At 40.0% G+C, this 14,565-nt stretch overlaps 1 protein-coding gene across 1 annotated transcript in view; it reads left to right on the top strand.

Annotated features, from left to right (window-relative positions):
* The window catches only part of PITPNC1 (phosphatidylinositol transfer protein cytoplasmic 1), a 239,116-nt gene extending 226,997 nt beyond the window's left edge, over positions 1–12,119 (top strand). Inside the window, exons 9-10 of the mRNA XM_036116160.2 lie at positions 7,638–7,756; positions 11,979–12,119. Of these exons, the coding sequence (XP_035972053.1) occupies positions 7,638–7,756; positions 11,979–11,984 (125 nt within the window). The 3' untranslated portion in view covers positions 11,985–12,119. The remainder of the gene's footprint in view (positions 1–7,637; positions 7,757–11,978) is intronic.
* The last annotated feature ends 2,446 nt before the right edge of the window (positions 12,120–14,565 follow it).

The raw sequence follows: 14,565 nt of genomic DNA, 5'->3' as shown, positions 1-14,565 counted from the left end.
CCAGGGGCGAGGAAGAGACTTAAAGACTTTTAGTCCAAAAAAAAAAAAAAATCCTCAGACTATTACAGGGGCCCAAAACTAGACTAATGCATCAGAGGAAAATAGAGGCCTCCAGTCCTGGAGAGCTCTCAGAGGAGAACTACCTATTTACTCAGGATGGCTTAGGTGGACACATTAACAACTCAAGGAGGCTATTGACAAAAAGCCTTTCTGTATCTGAGTGCAGAAAAATAGTGTGTGCTTTAGTGGATCTAGATCATGGGGGAGTGTGTGCTCCCCAGAGAAGGTCTCCACCCCCTATATACACAATCTTAGCTCCAACCAAAACAAGCAGCCTTTTCACTCAGCCAGAGGGTCTAAGAACCATGCCATCAATTTCATGTAAATCACTGGCACCCTTGCCCCCAGCTGAGCTGCTTGCCAGGAAAACAGTGGCTCCTTCCTTAGATGCAGACACTCACTCAATCAAATGAATGGAAATAGCCCTGCCCACAGACTGCCTTCTCAGCCCCCTATTGGAGGTAATGCAAGGGACTGTGGGCCTTTCAGGGAAATGGGTGTGTCACTGACCGCCTTCAGTTTTGGCTACCTGAAGTTGCTTATTTTTCTTTGGTCTCTATGGGCTCAGTGAGGCTCGCGTTAGTAAACGTGGAAAAGGTCCAAAGTTAAAAAAACAAGCAAACAAACAAAAACCCTTTGCCTGTAGCTTTTAGCACTGGTGCAAAGTGAGGTCCCCCAGCCAGGAACATCAGTTCCCACTTGGGTACTTGTTAGAAATTCAGATTCTCAGGCTCCGCTTCAAACCTACTGAATCAGGTACTCTGGGGGTCTAGCCCAGCAATCTGTGTTTCAACAAGCCCTCCAGATGATTCTGGCTAAAGTTTAAGAACAACTTTAAATCAGATTAGATTGTAACGGGCAGTTTAATTAATTCAGTCCAAACAGATTAGAGAATGGTAGATGTCTTCTGGGCCAACTGGTAAGCTCTGGTGCCTTGTGAGAATTAGAAAGACATCCCTCTGGGCAGATTCAGGAGGTGCTCTTGGCTTAGGGCTGAATTTTAGTCGCATTGACCTCCTGGCCGTGTGTTTGTACGGTATTCAACCTACACCGTAGGCGTTGGCACCCCTGGGTGTCTTTCTCCCTAATTAAGCTAACCACCTCCAGTGCTTAATTAAGAAGAAGGAAAAAAAAAAAAAGGACATTGTAGATGGTTGATCTTTTCTTACCCAAGGATTAATTTGTATCATTTCTGAGTCTGAGCATATGGCTGTCACATAACTAATTCCCTAAACAAATTTTATTCTGCTCATGTTCCTTGTAAAGTATAAACCATGTCCATTGTTGGAGGAGTTGAGGTTTTTTTGTTTTGTTTTGTTTTTCCCCAAAGCCTTGATTGGTCTTTATCCATGAGCCTTGGGTCTCTCCTGCATGACTGGAACACTAATCAGAGAAGAAACAACACATGTCAGAAGATGGGGTGATAGGGGGGCAGATAAAAATAGGCAGCGCAGTTTCACAAAAGCATAGTTTTGCTTCACAAATCTGACAGTATTTTGAGAGAGGAACAAAGGCTTGCCGGAGAGAGGCTGTGATTGAGTGGAACCTCATGAACATCTTTGAAATCCAGACCCTTCCAAAAAAGTATAGGGGGTAGTTCTGGTGAGTATAGATGAAAGTCCCTCGTGAAAGTGGCTTAGAAATTATTCTCGAGTCCCTAGAGCAGGCCTAATAATGAAAGAGGCAAGCTCAAAGTGGAGAAAGAAGCCTACTTAAGGACTAGCATTAGCTGGTTGAGTTCACCAAGCCAGCATTGTCCAGTGGCTTTCGGGTTCCTGAAATATGAATTTCAGTGCCACGGCTCTTAAGGCAACATCTTGTGTGTGTGTGCTTAATGTTCATTTTTCTGGGGAGAGAACTCGTAGCTTCTCATCAGATTTTCAAAGGGATCTGTTACTCTCTCTACCTCCCCAAATTAAGATCTATGAAAAAAATCATTACTGTACATTGCAATTCTAGATCCTACTGGTCTGAATTACATAGAAAAAGTATTCACCAAGACTTGAGGATTGGCTACTTCCACTACAAAAACGTGGAGCAACCCCTAAGCTATTTCTAACAATCATGTATTGAATTTATAATCATTGTAAAGAGTTAAAAGAAGAAAAAAAAAAAAAGACACTTCCCAAAGGATGACTTGCATTTTGTCAGAGCCACAGGAGTATCAGATCTCATTCATGGTCGCCGGAGCCTTCCCCCCCACCCCTAACCCAACTGCTTGTTCAAGACTTCCATTTTGACTTAGTATAAGGAAAAATTACTTCTGTTTAGGGTGAGGATCCTAGAAGAGGAGAGAAAATGTTTGTAGAAGGAAATAAACATGTGGCATTGGGCAGGTCACTGAGTGAAAGTATATAACTCTTTTATTAAAATTTTAGCTGCTGGGGCGCCTGGGTGGCTCAGTCGTTAAGCGTCTGCCTTCGGCTCGGGTCATGATCCCAGGGGTCCTGGGATCGAGCCCCGCATCGGGCTCCCTGCTCCGCGGGGAAGCCTGCTTCTCCCTCTCCCACTCCCCCTGCTTGTGTTCCCTCTCTCGCTGTGTCTGTCTCTGTCAAATAAATAAAATCTTTTAAAAAATATTTAAAAATAAATAAATAAAATAAAATTTTAGCTGCTGCAGCTATGTAATACAGTGAAGGAAAATGCTTGCAGACATTGTGTTCCATGCCATCTGTAGTTTCTCTGTAAGTCCTACTGACTTCTATCCTTTGAAATGTATGATCTTGCCTCCACAAACTGTGAGATCAACCTGCCTTCTTTAAAAAATGAAGTGATTGAAAGAAAATTGCCACCAGAGACAAAGTTGAAAGACTAGGACAACATCTTTGTAACTTAAGTAGCTAACAGAGAATGAATATGTATAATGTATAATTAGGTCCTATAAATAAAAAATTCAGCAACTCAGTAGAAAAAAAGGTAAAGAACATGAGTAGGTAAACCATCGAAAAACCACAAATGGCCAGTAACCTTGGTCCTAATCACAAGAAATATAATGAAAATGAAAATGATATGACATTTGTTCATCTGATAACAAAAAATTTAAGATAGTGATAACATCCAGTTTTGGATAAGGTAGGAGAACAAATAAACAGTCTCTATAAAAAGGATAAATACAAATAGCCTATGATCCAGCAATTCCACTTACAGAAATTTAATCTTAAGAAATGTACATGTGCTCATGAATGTCGGTACAAAGCTATCCAGGGCAGTATTACTTATAAAAGCTGGAAATTAGTCTCAGTATAAATGTTTATTAACAGGAATATGATCAAATAAATTATGATACACCCAGACTGTGAATATTGTTTGCAACAGTTAAAAAGAATAAGGTAGTTCTAGGGGCACCCAGCTGGCTCAGTCAGAAGAGCATGCAGCTCCTGATCTAAGGGTCATGAGTTTGAACCCCACATTGGGTGTAGAGATTACTTAAAAATATATTTAAAAACTATATTAAAAATATATTTAAAAAATAAAAAAGACAATATGTATAGTAAAAATGGGATAGTATACCGTAGTACGATTCCATAAATTTAAAAATAAATGAGACTATATGTGTGTGCAGTAATATACATGTAAATTCATAGGAAAAACATCTGGCAACCTGTACCTCAAACTCTTAACAGTGGTTACATCCAGAAAGAATAGGATTAGTGGGAGAGGTTAAAAGGAATTAAACTCTTTTCTCAATAAAAATCAGTACTATTTGAATTATTTCTCTGGAACATAATTCATGCATTAATTGAGTGATTCAATAAATAAGCACTGAAACCCTTATTTTATTTAAAAAAAAAAAAAAAAGGCAGAAAATGGTTGAAGCTGACCAAGCCTCATAGAGCGGAGGTATATTTTGTTCTTAAATGAAAGCTTTTAGGGACGCCTGGGGTGGCTCAGTCGGTTAAGCATCTGCCTTTGGCTTTAGGTCATGATCCCAGGGTCCTGGATCGAGTTCCGCATCGAGCTCCTTGCTCAGAGGGAAGCCTGCTTCTCCCTCTCCCTCAGCTCCTTCCCCTGCTTGTGTTCTCTCTGTCAAATAGATAGATATCTAGATATCTAGATAGATGATAGATAGATATCTAGATAGATAGATAGATAGACAGATAGATAGATAGATAGAAAGCTTTTAGTTCACAGTTGAGGATATCAAAGCAGATTCCTCAACAAATCCCCCAGGGCTTCTTGGACAAGGCTGGACTGGAAGTAGAGGTGGTGGTGCCCGTCTCAGCCCAGTCACCCGGCAGAGGAGGCTCTACTCAGGCCATGTGACCTCCACTTGGCTGGAGCAGATCAGCTCTCCCCTCATCTGAAGGAGGGTAGGAAAGAGAAGGAAAGAAATGGGCTCACAAGAGGGCAAAGAAGCGAAATCTTGTGCCACTGAAGGGTAATGAGGAGGGGATTCATGCCCCCAGCATACTTCCCAGTGCTCATCGTGTCACTTATAGATATAAACAGAGAGAGAGAGAGCCTCCAACAGCCTGGTGTCAAAGATACTATGATGTATGTTTCTTAACAGCAGAAATATCGTACTAGTTACAGTGTTCTCTTAAATCAGGGAATTAGCCCTGTGTTGCTTGCTTAGAAGTTTTTATCTGAGAAACCTTCTTTCCGAAAAGTAAATTATGACCTTTCAAATCTATATACTAAGGGGTGATTATTTATTAGTTTCTTTGCAAAATAATGGATGTAAGTTTCCTTGAAGAGTTTCGTTGATACACATATGTAGTTGTTTGCTGGAAACCGAGAGGTCTGAACCTAAACTGTTAGAAGTCACTCTCTGGTCATTGAAAATCAATCCATAATGAAGATGAACCATCTCTGAAAGTATAATCTGTCATTGGGCAATGCAATTGAATTTACTAAAAAATTGATTCCTATATAGTTTTGGGGTAATATACTTTGCAGAAGCAAGACATAATGCATTTTACCTGAAAACCTAAACAGGAATATATTCACTTGATTAGGCTTTCCATGAATTACTAAGGAATATTGGAAATATTTACATCATTTCCATAAGTATGCATGATACGTGGGGAGAACTCAGGATTCAGAACAACGTATTTTCCTTCCTCAGTAGGGACCCAATTATCACCATCTTTTAGAGAACCACCTTACTAGAAACGTTCATTCTTCTGTAGTCTAATTGGGAGATTTTTTTCTTTTAGATGCAATTTCCTGAAACTTTGTTTCATAACTCTTCCATTTTAACAACAACAACAACAAAAAGGATCATGTATGTGGAATGAGCCGAAATTCTAGAAAACTATATTTTCTCCTTACCAATTCCAAACTGATGGTATTTGACCCCAAGTAATCAATTTTAAATAAGGTTCTTTTTTTCATTCTTACACAAGTACAGCATATTTGATGTAGAAAATACAAACAAAAGGAAGAAAATGAAAATTATCTATAATTCCATCTCCTGGAAACAGTCACTGTTAACATTTTAAAATGTATCCTTTTAGTCTTTTTAAAATGTATATAATGCTTTTCCAACAGAGATGATTTCATAGAATGTGTACAGTTGTTTTACCTCCTATTTTTAACAATATGCAAAGGACATTTCTCTATAGTGTTAAATACTCTTCTACATCATTTTTTAATGGTTTCGTAGTATGGTCTGTCCCCTGGGTTCTTTCCCATTTTTCACTATTATGAACAAGGCAGTAATGACTGTCTTTGTTGTTAAACCCTTCTTCACAACTACAAAATTGAGACATCTTTGAAAGCACACAGTCACACCGTTTAAGCCCCTCTCTTAACACTGAGCTAATTAAAGATAAAGAACAATTTCTGTCGGGATTCACTAGAACAAAGAAACTAAAATGCCTTTGTTTTCGTTTTCCAAATTACTGTCTTGTGGGGGGTGGGGGGTAATGGAGGGGGAGAAAGTGTCTAATGAACATATGTATAGAGAAATTTCTCTAAATCTTAAACTTCTGGCTTAAAAATGACCTCAGTATTCATTCCAGGTGTATTTGTGTTTAGGAAATTTTGATAACCAGCCTTTGGAATTAAAGTGATTGCACTGAATGAATATGCTCTTATTGTTAACTAAGATACATTTGTTCTCATTACAAAGCAGCATGTGTTTGTTGCTTTCCAATTCCCTCGATGAAAAGCATGCTCTTTGCTTGGCTAGACTGCTGCTTAGCATCCTTTATACTTACATTGCTTATGGACAACATTTGTGATCTAAGGTTTTGGGGTGTGGGGGCGGGGTGATCATCAGCTAAATAAAATAGCCCAGGTCTGGATTTAGAGCCGCCCTCCCTCTTGGCCCCAGACCGCACTGAACTGAATCATAAAGTTCTGGCACGTGTGCCCTGTGGAAATGAAGAGAATCTCACATGACATACATGGATTGATATAAAAAGACCACCAAACCACATGATGCAGGAAGTACTTAAGGAAAAATTTCCAGCGTGAATACCCGCTCTGAATCCCCACCAAGCTAATTCGCGATCAGGGTGGTCGAATAACCAATTATTCAAGCATACGTTCCTTGTAGAGAGGCATGAAGTTCAATTCCGCCATGACCGCACCAGAGGGATGCCAGTCTGGGAAAATTGCTGATAGAATGTTGTCAAGTAACCAAAGAGCGGGTAGGGAATGGAGGATAAAACAGCAGATGCAGTTCAAGTGAGTGTAATTGTTATTTGTGTGCATTTCATATACTGAAGACGGATGGGTTCTTTGCTTAACGCAGTTTTTCATCAGTTGGATTTAGACAGGGTTTCTCAACCTTGGCACCATTGACATTTTGGACCCGATACTTCCCTGTTAAGAATGGGCAGTGGTAGGTTATTCCAAGGCCTCACAGGCCCCTACTGTCACAAAATTGTCCCCCATTGGGAACCACTGGATGAAGAGATCGTTATCCTGAAATGCTGAAAAACTACAGACTCAGGCCCAAAATCATAATGTCATGTGCCATTTTATTTATAGATCAGTGTGGGTGAAAGTAGCGCCAGCCATCTCCAAGCTGTTAGACTAGACTTGAAGTTCGATACAGACCCGCACTCTCTGACACTATGAATCCTGTGCAGAAATACAGCTCCCTGTGAGCATTGCAACCAAATGCCCCTGGTCCCGGTAAACATCATGTGTCTGCCTTCGGTCATGTCTCCTTGTACTAGCAATGAAAGTGCCCTTTCTCTTGTCGAATGCATTGGTTTAAGGAAATCTCCAAATCTATTTTGAAAGGTATCTGCCAGGTAAGTATTAAAGCAAACAAACCTGACCCTGTCCCCATCGGGATCTTCTAAGAATGCTTTAGGAGATCTCAGGCTATGGCACTGCTCACGTGCTAATACTCTCCACCCATCTAGCTCACTTTACAAGATTCACCCCTAAATAATTTCCACTCTTCTCTGTTCTAAGACTGTTTCGACTTAACTTCCTAGCACTCACTCCCCCTTTGGCTGGTTTAGCTAACTTTATGACGTACTCTTCATAAAGTTAGTGAATTCCCTGCTTTTTTAAACCTCTCTTTGGCTTCTGCTACCGTCTTTCCCTAAAGTCTCCCCGTTGAAAGTTTGCATTTAATAACAGTAGTTGCCAACGTCTTGACCTTTTTGCAGATATGACAATGGATGATGTTCGGGAATACGAGAAAAACATGCATGAACAAACCAACATAAAAGTTTGCAATCAGCATTCCTCCACTGTGGATGACATAGAGAGCCATGCCCAAACAAGTGTATGTAGAATTTTTAAAACATGTTGCCCACCCTTTACCAAACGTACACTTAAACTGATCTTTGAAAATACTGCAGACGTTCAGTTCTCAACGTTCCACACAAAAACATGTCGTCACCCAGAGGCTGTTGGTGAAGAACCTGAGCTGGGTCTAAACTGGACAGTGTCACCTCTTGCTTCTAGATTTTTCGATTCTTAAAAAATCCGCTTGATTTGGGGGTTATTTTTCCGCTCATAAAACCCAAGAACGTGGAGAGTGGAAACATTTGTGGCTGGTGAATGGCCTGCACCGTGAAAGAGAGGAGACAAAGCAGGTGTCATCTGAAAACTAGAATATCGTGACGGTAACTTTTAAAAATATAGTTAATGCTCAAGTTATTCATTCAAGGGACAGCTTGTGGCTCATCTGGTGTTTTAGATTTCTTTACATTTGCTTTGAAATGCTTTCTGTGGCTCCTTATAGCTGTTCTAGCCAATCCTTTCCTTTTTGCTTCGGTTAATCTCAAGACGGGGCTGCAGTCTGCACACACTGGCTGAGAAGTGAAGGTGCGGTGAGCTGGGCATGTGTGGGGCCACGTAGCCCATCCAGCCTGGGACTCAAGATGAGACTCAGAGAGCCACAGGTTATTTAGTGGCACACTGGAAATTGAGAGCTGACTGTATGGTACATGCCAGCATTTTAAATATTTTAAATATCAATCATTCATGCTAATGAAGAGGAGCTAAGATAACAGAGAAAATGTCATCAAGTCATTTGTATGTATCTTTGGCCAGCACTGTGATCTCTTTGGGTATCAGCTTGAGCCCGCGTGTCTGCTAGCCCACACCCCAGAACAGTACCTATTAGATTTTTAGGAAGTTGATAATGTAGGTAAAGACAATTGAGCAACGGCTATGGTTGTAAATGGGTGCTTTAGAATTGTGACGATCTTTTTGGTTGCACTTTGGAAGTTTCGGGTTCAGTTTTTAGAGCACGTATTTGGAGGGTGCCCTGCAAGGCTCAAGTGCATGTGGCTTACCCTTGAGGCTCAGGTGGCCCTGACGTTTCCTCCCCGTGTTGCATGCAGTGATTGGATTTGCGGAAGGCTCTGGGGTCAGCTTACCTGGGATGTTCCTCTCTGTGCACAGGCCCTTGCCAATAGGACTTCCCTTCTCCCTCTGTCCCTGTTCTAACGTTAGAAATACTCGTTAAGGAAACTGTCCTTGGAAGTCCCATCATTTTAAATTCCCTTTTCTTTTTGGAATGACTCTAGTTCTCCGTCAGCCGCCCTCTGAAAGCTGCTTGCTTAGAAGTGTGATCAGACAAAGGAAGCCAGAGGAAAGGGGGAGATGCCGCATTCCAAAGGATTCTAAGCGCCTGGCTTTTCTCATTCTAAGCTCTTATGGTTTTTAGCTTCAGGCTCTTTGTTTGGTCTTTCTGTCGTACTGCCTTTATTACCATTAGAAAGTCAGTTTACTATGGAGACGGTGATACCTAGAATGGTTCTCCCATGGGAAAGCCCCATGCATTCTCTGGCTGCAATTCACTGTCGTTCCCATGACTTCAGTGTAAGAGATGCCTATCTCCTCAGAAGTTACACAGAGTGGTTATTTTGAGTGCTTACGACATTTCCCTTATTCTTTGGAATTCCATCAAATTGGAGATCATTTATTTTTCCATTGTCTTTCTTCGCTATCGTCATGAAAAACAGTTGAAATCAAGAGGTTGCTGTCCATCACAAATAACAAACTGCATGGGTGCTCAGTAAAATTTAAATCCTCAGCCTGAGTAGGGACACATTGGATTGAAATTATGCAAAATTAACATCCATGAACATGGCAATGAGAAAGTTAAGTCTCCTTTTCCATTGAGCAGTTTCCATTCCTTCAAGGAAGGGAACTTCTAAGAGACTCGGGGAATGTAAAATCGAAATTCTGTATTTTGGATGGTTTCTGCCCCCTGCTGGATATGTGGAGTAGAGCATTATACTCTACCACTTGTGTAGAAAGTCTAATTTTTCAAAGATGTTTGTTTATTATAGCAGAAACATACCCCATTCACTGAAATTTTTCTGAGAGTCTCAATTTTACTTTGAAGTGCATATTTCTTTTTTAAAAACTTAATCTCATTTCTTAGCTTGTTTAATAGTCTTAGTATTTTTTAAAGTGGCAAATTTATAGGTACAATTTTTCTTGTTATATTCTAAGTTGTATATGATATCAAAACAATCATATTTTATTTCCTTTGTAAGAAAAAATTTTCCTTTCATAATGTTTTAACAATTGCTCCAGGAAATCCTCTTAAGGATTTTGGTTTTTTGAAAAATATTTCTGACAGATGAACATAGGGGAAGGGAAGGAAAAATAAAATAAGATAAAAACAGAGAAGGAGGCAAACCATAAGAGACTCTTAACTATAGGGAACAAACCAAGGGTCGCTGGAGGGAAGATGGGGGTGGAGGGCTGGGGGAGATGGAGTCATTGGGTGATGGGCATTAAGGAGGGCACTTGATGTAATGAACACTGGGTGTTATATGCAACTGATGAATCACTAAATTCTACCCCTGAAACTAATAACACATTATATGTTAACTAAATTGAATTTAAATAAAAAATTTTAAAAAAAAGAAAAATATTTCTGGCTTGCTCATGTTATAATATGACCTTATATATACTACATATACATATAATATATATCTTAATGATTAATACCATGTTATGAATATTCATTCCATAGTTAATATTTCCAAAGTGGATATATTGTTTCATGTTAGCTTATGCAATATCATCTAATGAAGCTTCCACCACTAGGTTCATGGGAGAGGACAAGAATGAAAAATGGGTCTGTGGGAAGCTAAAATTCATGTAGAAAATCCATGGGCAGCAGATTTCCCCTTTTACTCAAGGACAAGCCCTTAGGCTTTCACTCAGTGCTTTTTCCAATAAGCCCAGTTACCTGTTTTCTCTGTTACCAGTAAATAAAAAAGACAAAGGATACCAGGGCTAGCCAGAGAGTAATTAATAAGAACCATAACAATAGTAATGACAGTATAGTAATAGAGTTTCTGAGAGAAAGAGAGAAGAGATCTCAAACTACAAAAAACCAAATAAGCCCTGATAGAGAAGTCATTACAGTGTTAATATATTTTCAATATATTATGTCTAAATGGTAGCAAGTGTATATAATACGTTCAATATATTGGTGGGGGCCTCGCTGGTTCAGTCGAAAGAGTGTGAGACTCTTGATCTCGGGGTCATGAATTCAAGCCCCACATTGGGTGTAGACATTACTTAAAAATAAAATCTTTTTTAAAAATAAATTAAGAAGTTAGGGAGAGATTTACATTTAAAATATATATATATATATATTTTTTTTTTTTTTTTTTACTTTCTCACTTAATAAAAACATTTTAGGTATTTAGAAAATCTACATCACCTGACAATTCCTCTTAATGAGGCATCACTGAATTTGTTTCCTGAATGCCAAATAATGCTTTTTTTTTTTATGTTTCCTTGAAAAAATGGTTTTATTTTTCTTGGCTTTGGGATAATTAGCAGGGTTTGTGGTTGTTGTCATTATCTTCTTTGTTTTTTAAGCTGAATTAATTAAAACAGTATTTAAACAATCTCAGGATGGGTACACAGTCAGGAAACCAGTAACCCCCAGAATGCAAAAAGTATATTTATTGAATAAGAAGAAATTCTGATGATTTGCCTATTTCTCCTATAAAGGTGTACTTGTAATTGCATGCCCTAAAATAGGTAATAGTATGTATCATTTCTGGGCCATCGATTGCTTGAACTAGACTTCCTTTATAGAAAAGATGACTAGGTCTAGTAATAGCTCCATATATCACACCATGCCAACAGCTCACACACATACACACACACACACACACACACACACACGCATACACACATACACCCAGATACTTCCCTGGTCTGGTTCTGTACTCTCCTGACCCGTCCTTATTCGGAATACTTACACTACTCCCTGAAGAGTGCTTTGGAAAATCTTGGATGGATATTCATAAAGGAATATTTTTTTTCAGAGGTTTACGCCTTAGTAAAAAAAAAAAAATTCAGGGTTTAGCATTTCAGTGATAATTTGGGTTTATAGTCTGGACAGGCCTCTTTATGCTAGGATTCCTGTAGTTCCCTTATAATCAGGCATGGAGGTAAATCCATTTGCATCTCTCCTAAATAACTGGTCATTTTTCTTTCTATTTTTTTTTTCTTTGAAGACATGACAATGGATGAAGTCCGAGAATTTGAACGAGCCACTCAGGAAGCCACCAACAGGAAAATTGGCGTTTTCCCACCTGCAATTTCTATCTCGAGTATTCCCCTGCTGCCTTCCTCAGTCCGCAGCGCCCCTTCTAGTGCTCCATCCACACCTCTCTCCACCGACGCCCCAGAATTTCTGTCTGTGCCCAAAGATCGACCCCGGAAGAAGTCAGCCCCAGAAACTCTCACGCTTCCAGACCCTGAGAAAAGAGCCACCCTGAATTTACCTGGCATACACTCTTCAGATAAGCCATGTCGGCCCAAATTAGAGTAACTTCCTATGAATATTTCATGGGGTTTTATATTTTCATTTGGGTTTTTTTTTTTTTTTTTTAAAGAATCTTCTAATATAGAAAAAGACTGCTTTGTCCCTCAAACATGTTCCTTCGATCTCTGAGTGTGCATGTGGTTAAGTACCTTCCCATATAATAGGATTCCCTAAGTATGCCACACAGCATCCTGCTAGATGTAAATTGTAAGACTTGCAAAGGACAAAGGAATCCTCGGTAGCCACAGCTGGAAGCCAGGGAGGAAGCCTTGTTGTTGAGCGTTTGATGAGGTCGGTGTGGACTTAAAGAGTAAATAAATGAAAACGTTGTGCCCCTGCATTAGAAGGTGTGGTAAAATAGCGAAGTCAATCTCCTCTCATCAAACCTGAAATTCTCAAAAATACTCTCAGGCGTAACATACGTAATTGTTAAATTTCAAACTGTTCATCACCGATACTTGAATACTAGTAGTTAACTGAGATTCCTATTTTGGTTAGTCTGACTCAGGATTTGGGGCCTAATTAACTCTTTAAATTTTTTGAAAATTTTAATTATCAACCTATGGTGGCTCCAAGTGCAATTAACGATAACCTATTTATACCTTTCACAGAATTTAATAAAGACTCCACTTGTTTCTGTCTTAATAACTTTCCCCTTTGTGCCCTTGTGGCCGCAGAAATCTTTCAGAATTGCACGGATGAATGTGACCATGACTGACTGATTTGGGGATGGTTTGGTTTAGAAACCAAGAGGCCCAGGTGAGGCAAACATCATTTTTCTCTACAGGTACCAACAAACCTTGAATTGTTAACTTCCATCATCCATTAAGAGTCTCAGTATTTGCAATTAATCGAGTAGAATTCGTTGACTATTTGCCCATTCAAAGAAGTTCAAGGGTAGACTAAGCTCATAGGACTTTTAACACTGTCAGAATGTCTGGTTCGGGCACCCTGAAAAAGAGAACTGTCTCCCATCCCCCTCCTGCTTTTACTTGTAATAACATCCAGATTTCCCTGGAACAGATTGCCCATCACCGGACCTTAAAAAAGACTGTCATTCTCTTGCCCTTACTTGAAACCCAAATATTGGGAATGTCGCAGAAGTGGAGTAAAGACTGTCGAGTGGGAAGAGAGAATGAGCAAAACTGCTGACTCCTATTGGTAGAGTAAGAAGGAAGAGCAGGAAAAGATGCCCCTCTGTCTAGCTTTCTTTCCTGCAAGCGGTGGTAATGCAAGATTAGAATCCAGGTTGACGGGAAGCAAGATCATTCAACCCAAGTGGCAGAAAACGAACTCTCCTTTGATCTAAAGAGAAAACTGCCACCATCGCGCCTCACTGCCTTGGAACGCAGAAGGAAGGGCAAGCAGAATCTAGCATTTACTTTTTGTCCTCCAAGAGAGGAAGACAACAAGGTAGTTGGGCAACTCCGAGGCCCCAGCTAGCCTTCCTGACCGTAACCTCCAACCTCAGGAAAGGGACCTTCCCAAAACACAGATTCCAAAGGAAACAACATAAACCAAGGAGTATGTCCTCCTTCCCACACAGCCTCTCAGCCAGTGGACCCTGCCTGCTTCTCTCTCTCAGTGCTCAGCACATGCTACGTAGCGTCTTTCAAATCGATAAACTCTCCCGTGGTGCAGGCGCTGGTCCCACGAACCCAGCACCGAGTATTCTCAGTCATACGTCAGACTGTCAAGATCATTTCTTTATCTACAGGTTGACATTTCGCTTAATAAATAAACCCAGAACTCAAAGGAAACCAGTTGCAAGTAGTTTAGGTGGACAGTGCATCTCTTCCCTAAGAACGACAGCATTGTAGTAAGAGATCCTTGCATGGTAATCGTAGCATGATTTCTGCTTGTGGGAAATCTTCATCTTCTCAGACCCCTTGGACTTCTCAGTGGTCCCCTCCCCACACAGTAGTACTTAAAGAGAATGTTGGCCTTAGAACACAAAATTCTACTTTCAGGAGACACTGACGTAGTATGCGTATTTGCTTACCGTTTGCCAGTTGAAATCAGGATGGGGTGGGATCATTATTTTTGCATAGAACAGATTTATTTTGTGCAGGTCGTAAGCACATCTGGCACCTAGTTTTCCCATTAACACCATTGCCGTTTTTCTTTTTGTAAAGTAGCTTCTGCTATTGAGGTCAACGATGCTGTATGCTTTAGAAAGCTAATTTCTGATTTCCTTTTGTGAGTTTTCTTTCTCTTGTAGCCAGTTCAGTACCACAGACATCAATTTCAAAGCTGCAGATGATAGTGTGATTCTT

The sequence above is a fragment of the Halichoerus grypus genome, chromosome 2 (assembly GCF_964656455.1).
Source record: "Halichoerus grypus chromosome 2, mHalGry1.hap1.1, whole genome shotgun sequence".
Taxonomy (NCBI): Eukaryota; Metazoa; Chordata; class Mammalia; order Carnivora; family Phocidae; genus Halichoerus; species Halichoerus grypus.
This window is presented reverse-complemented; position numbering and strand designations above follow the sequence as displayed.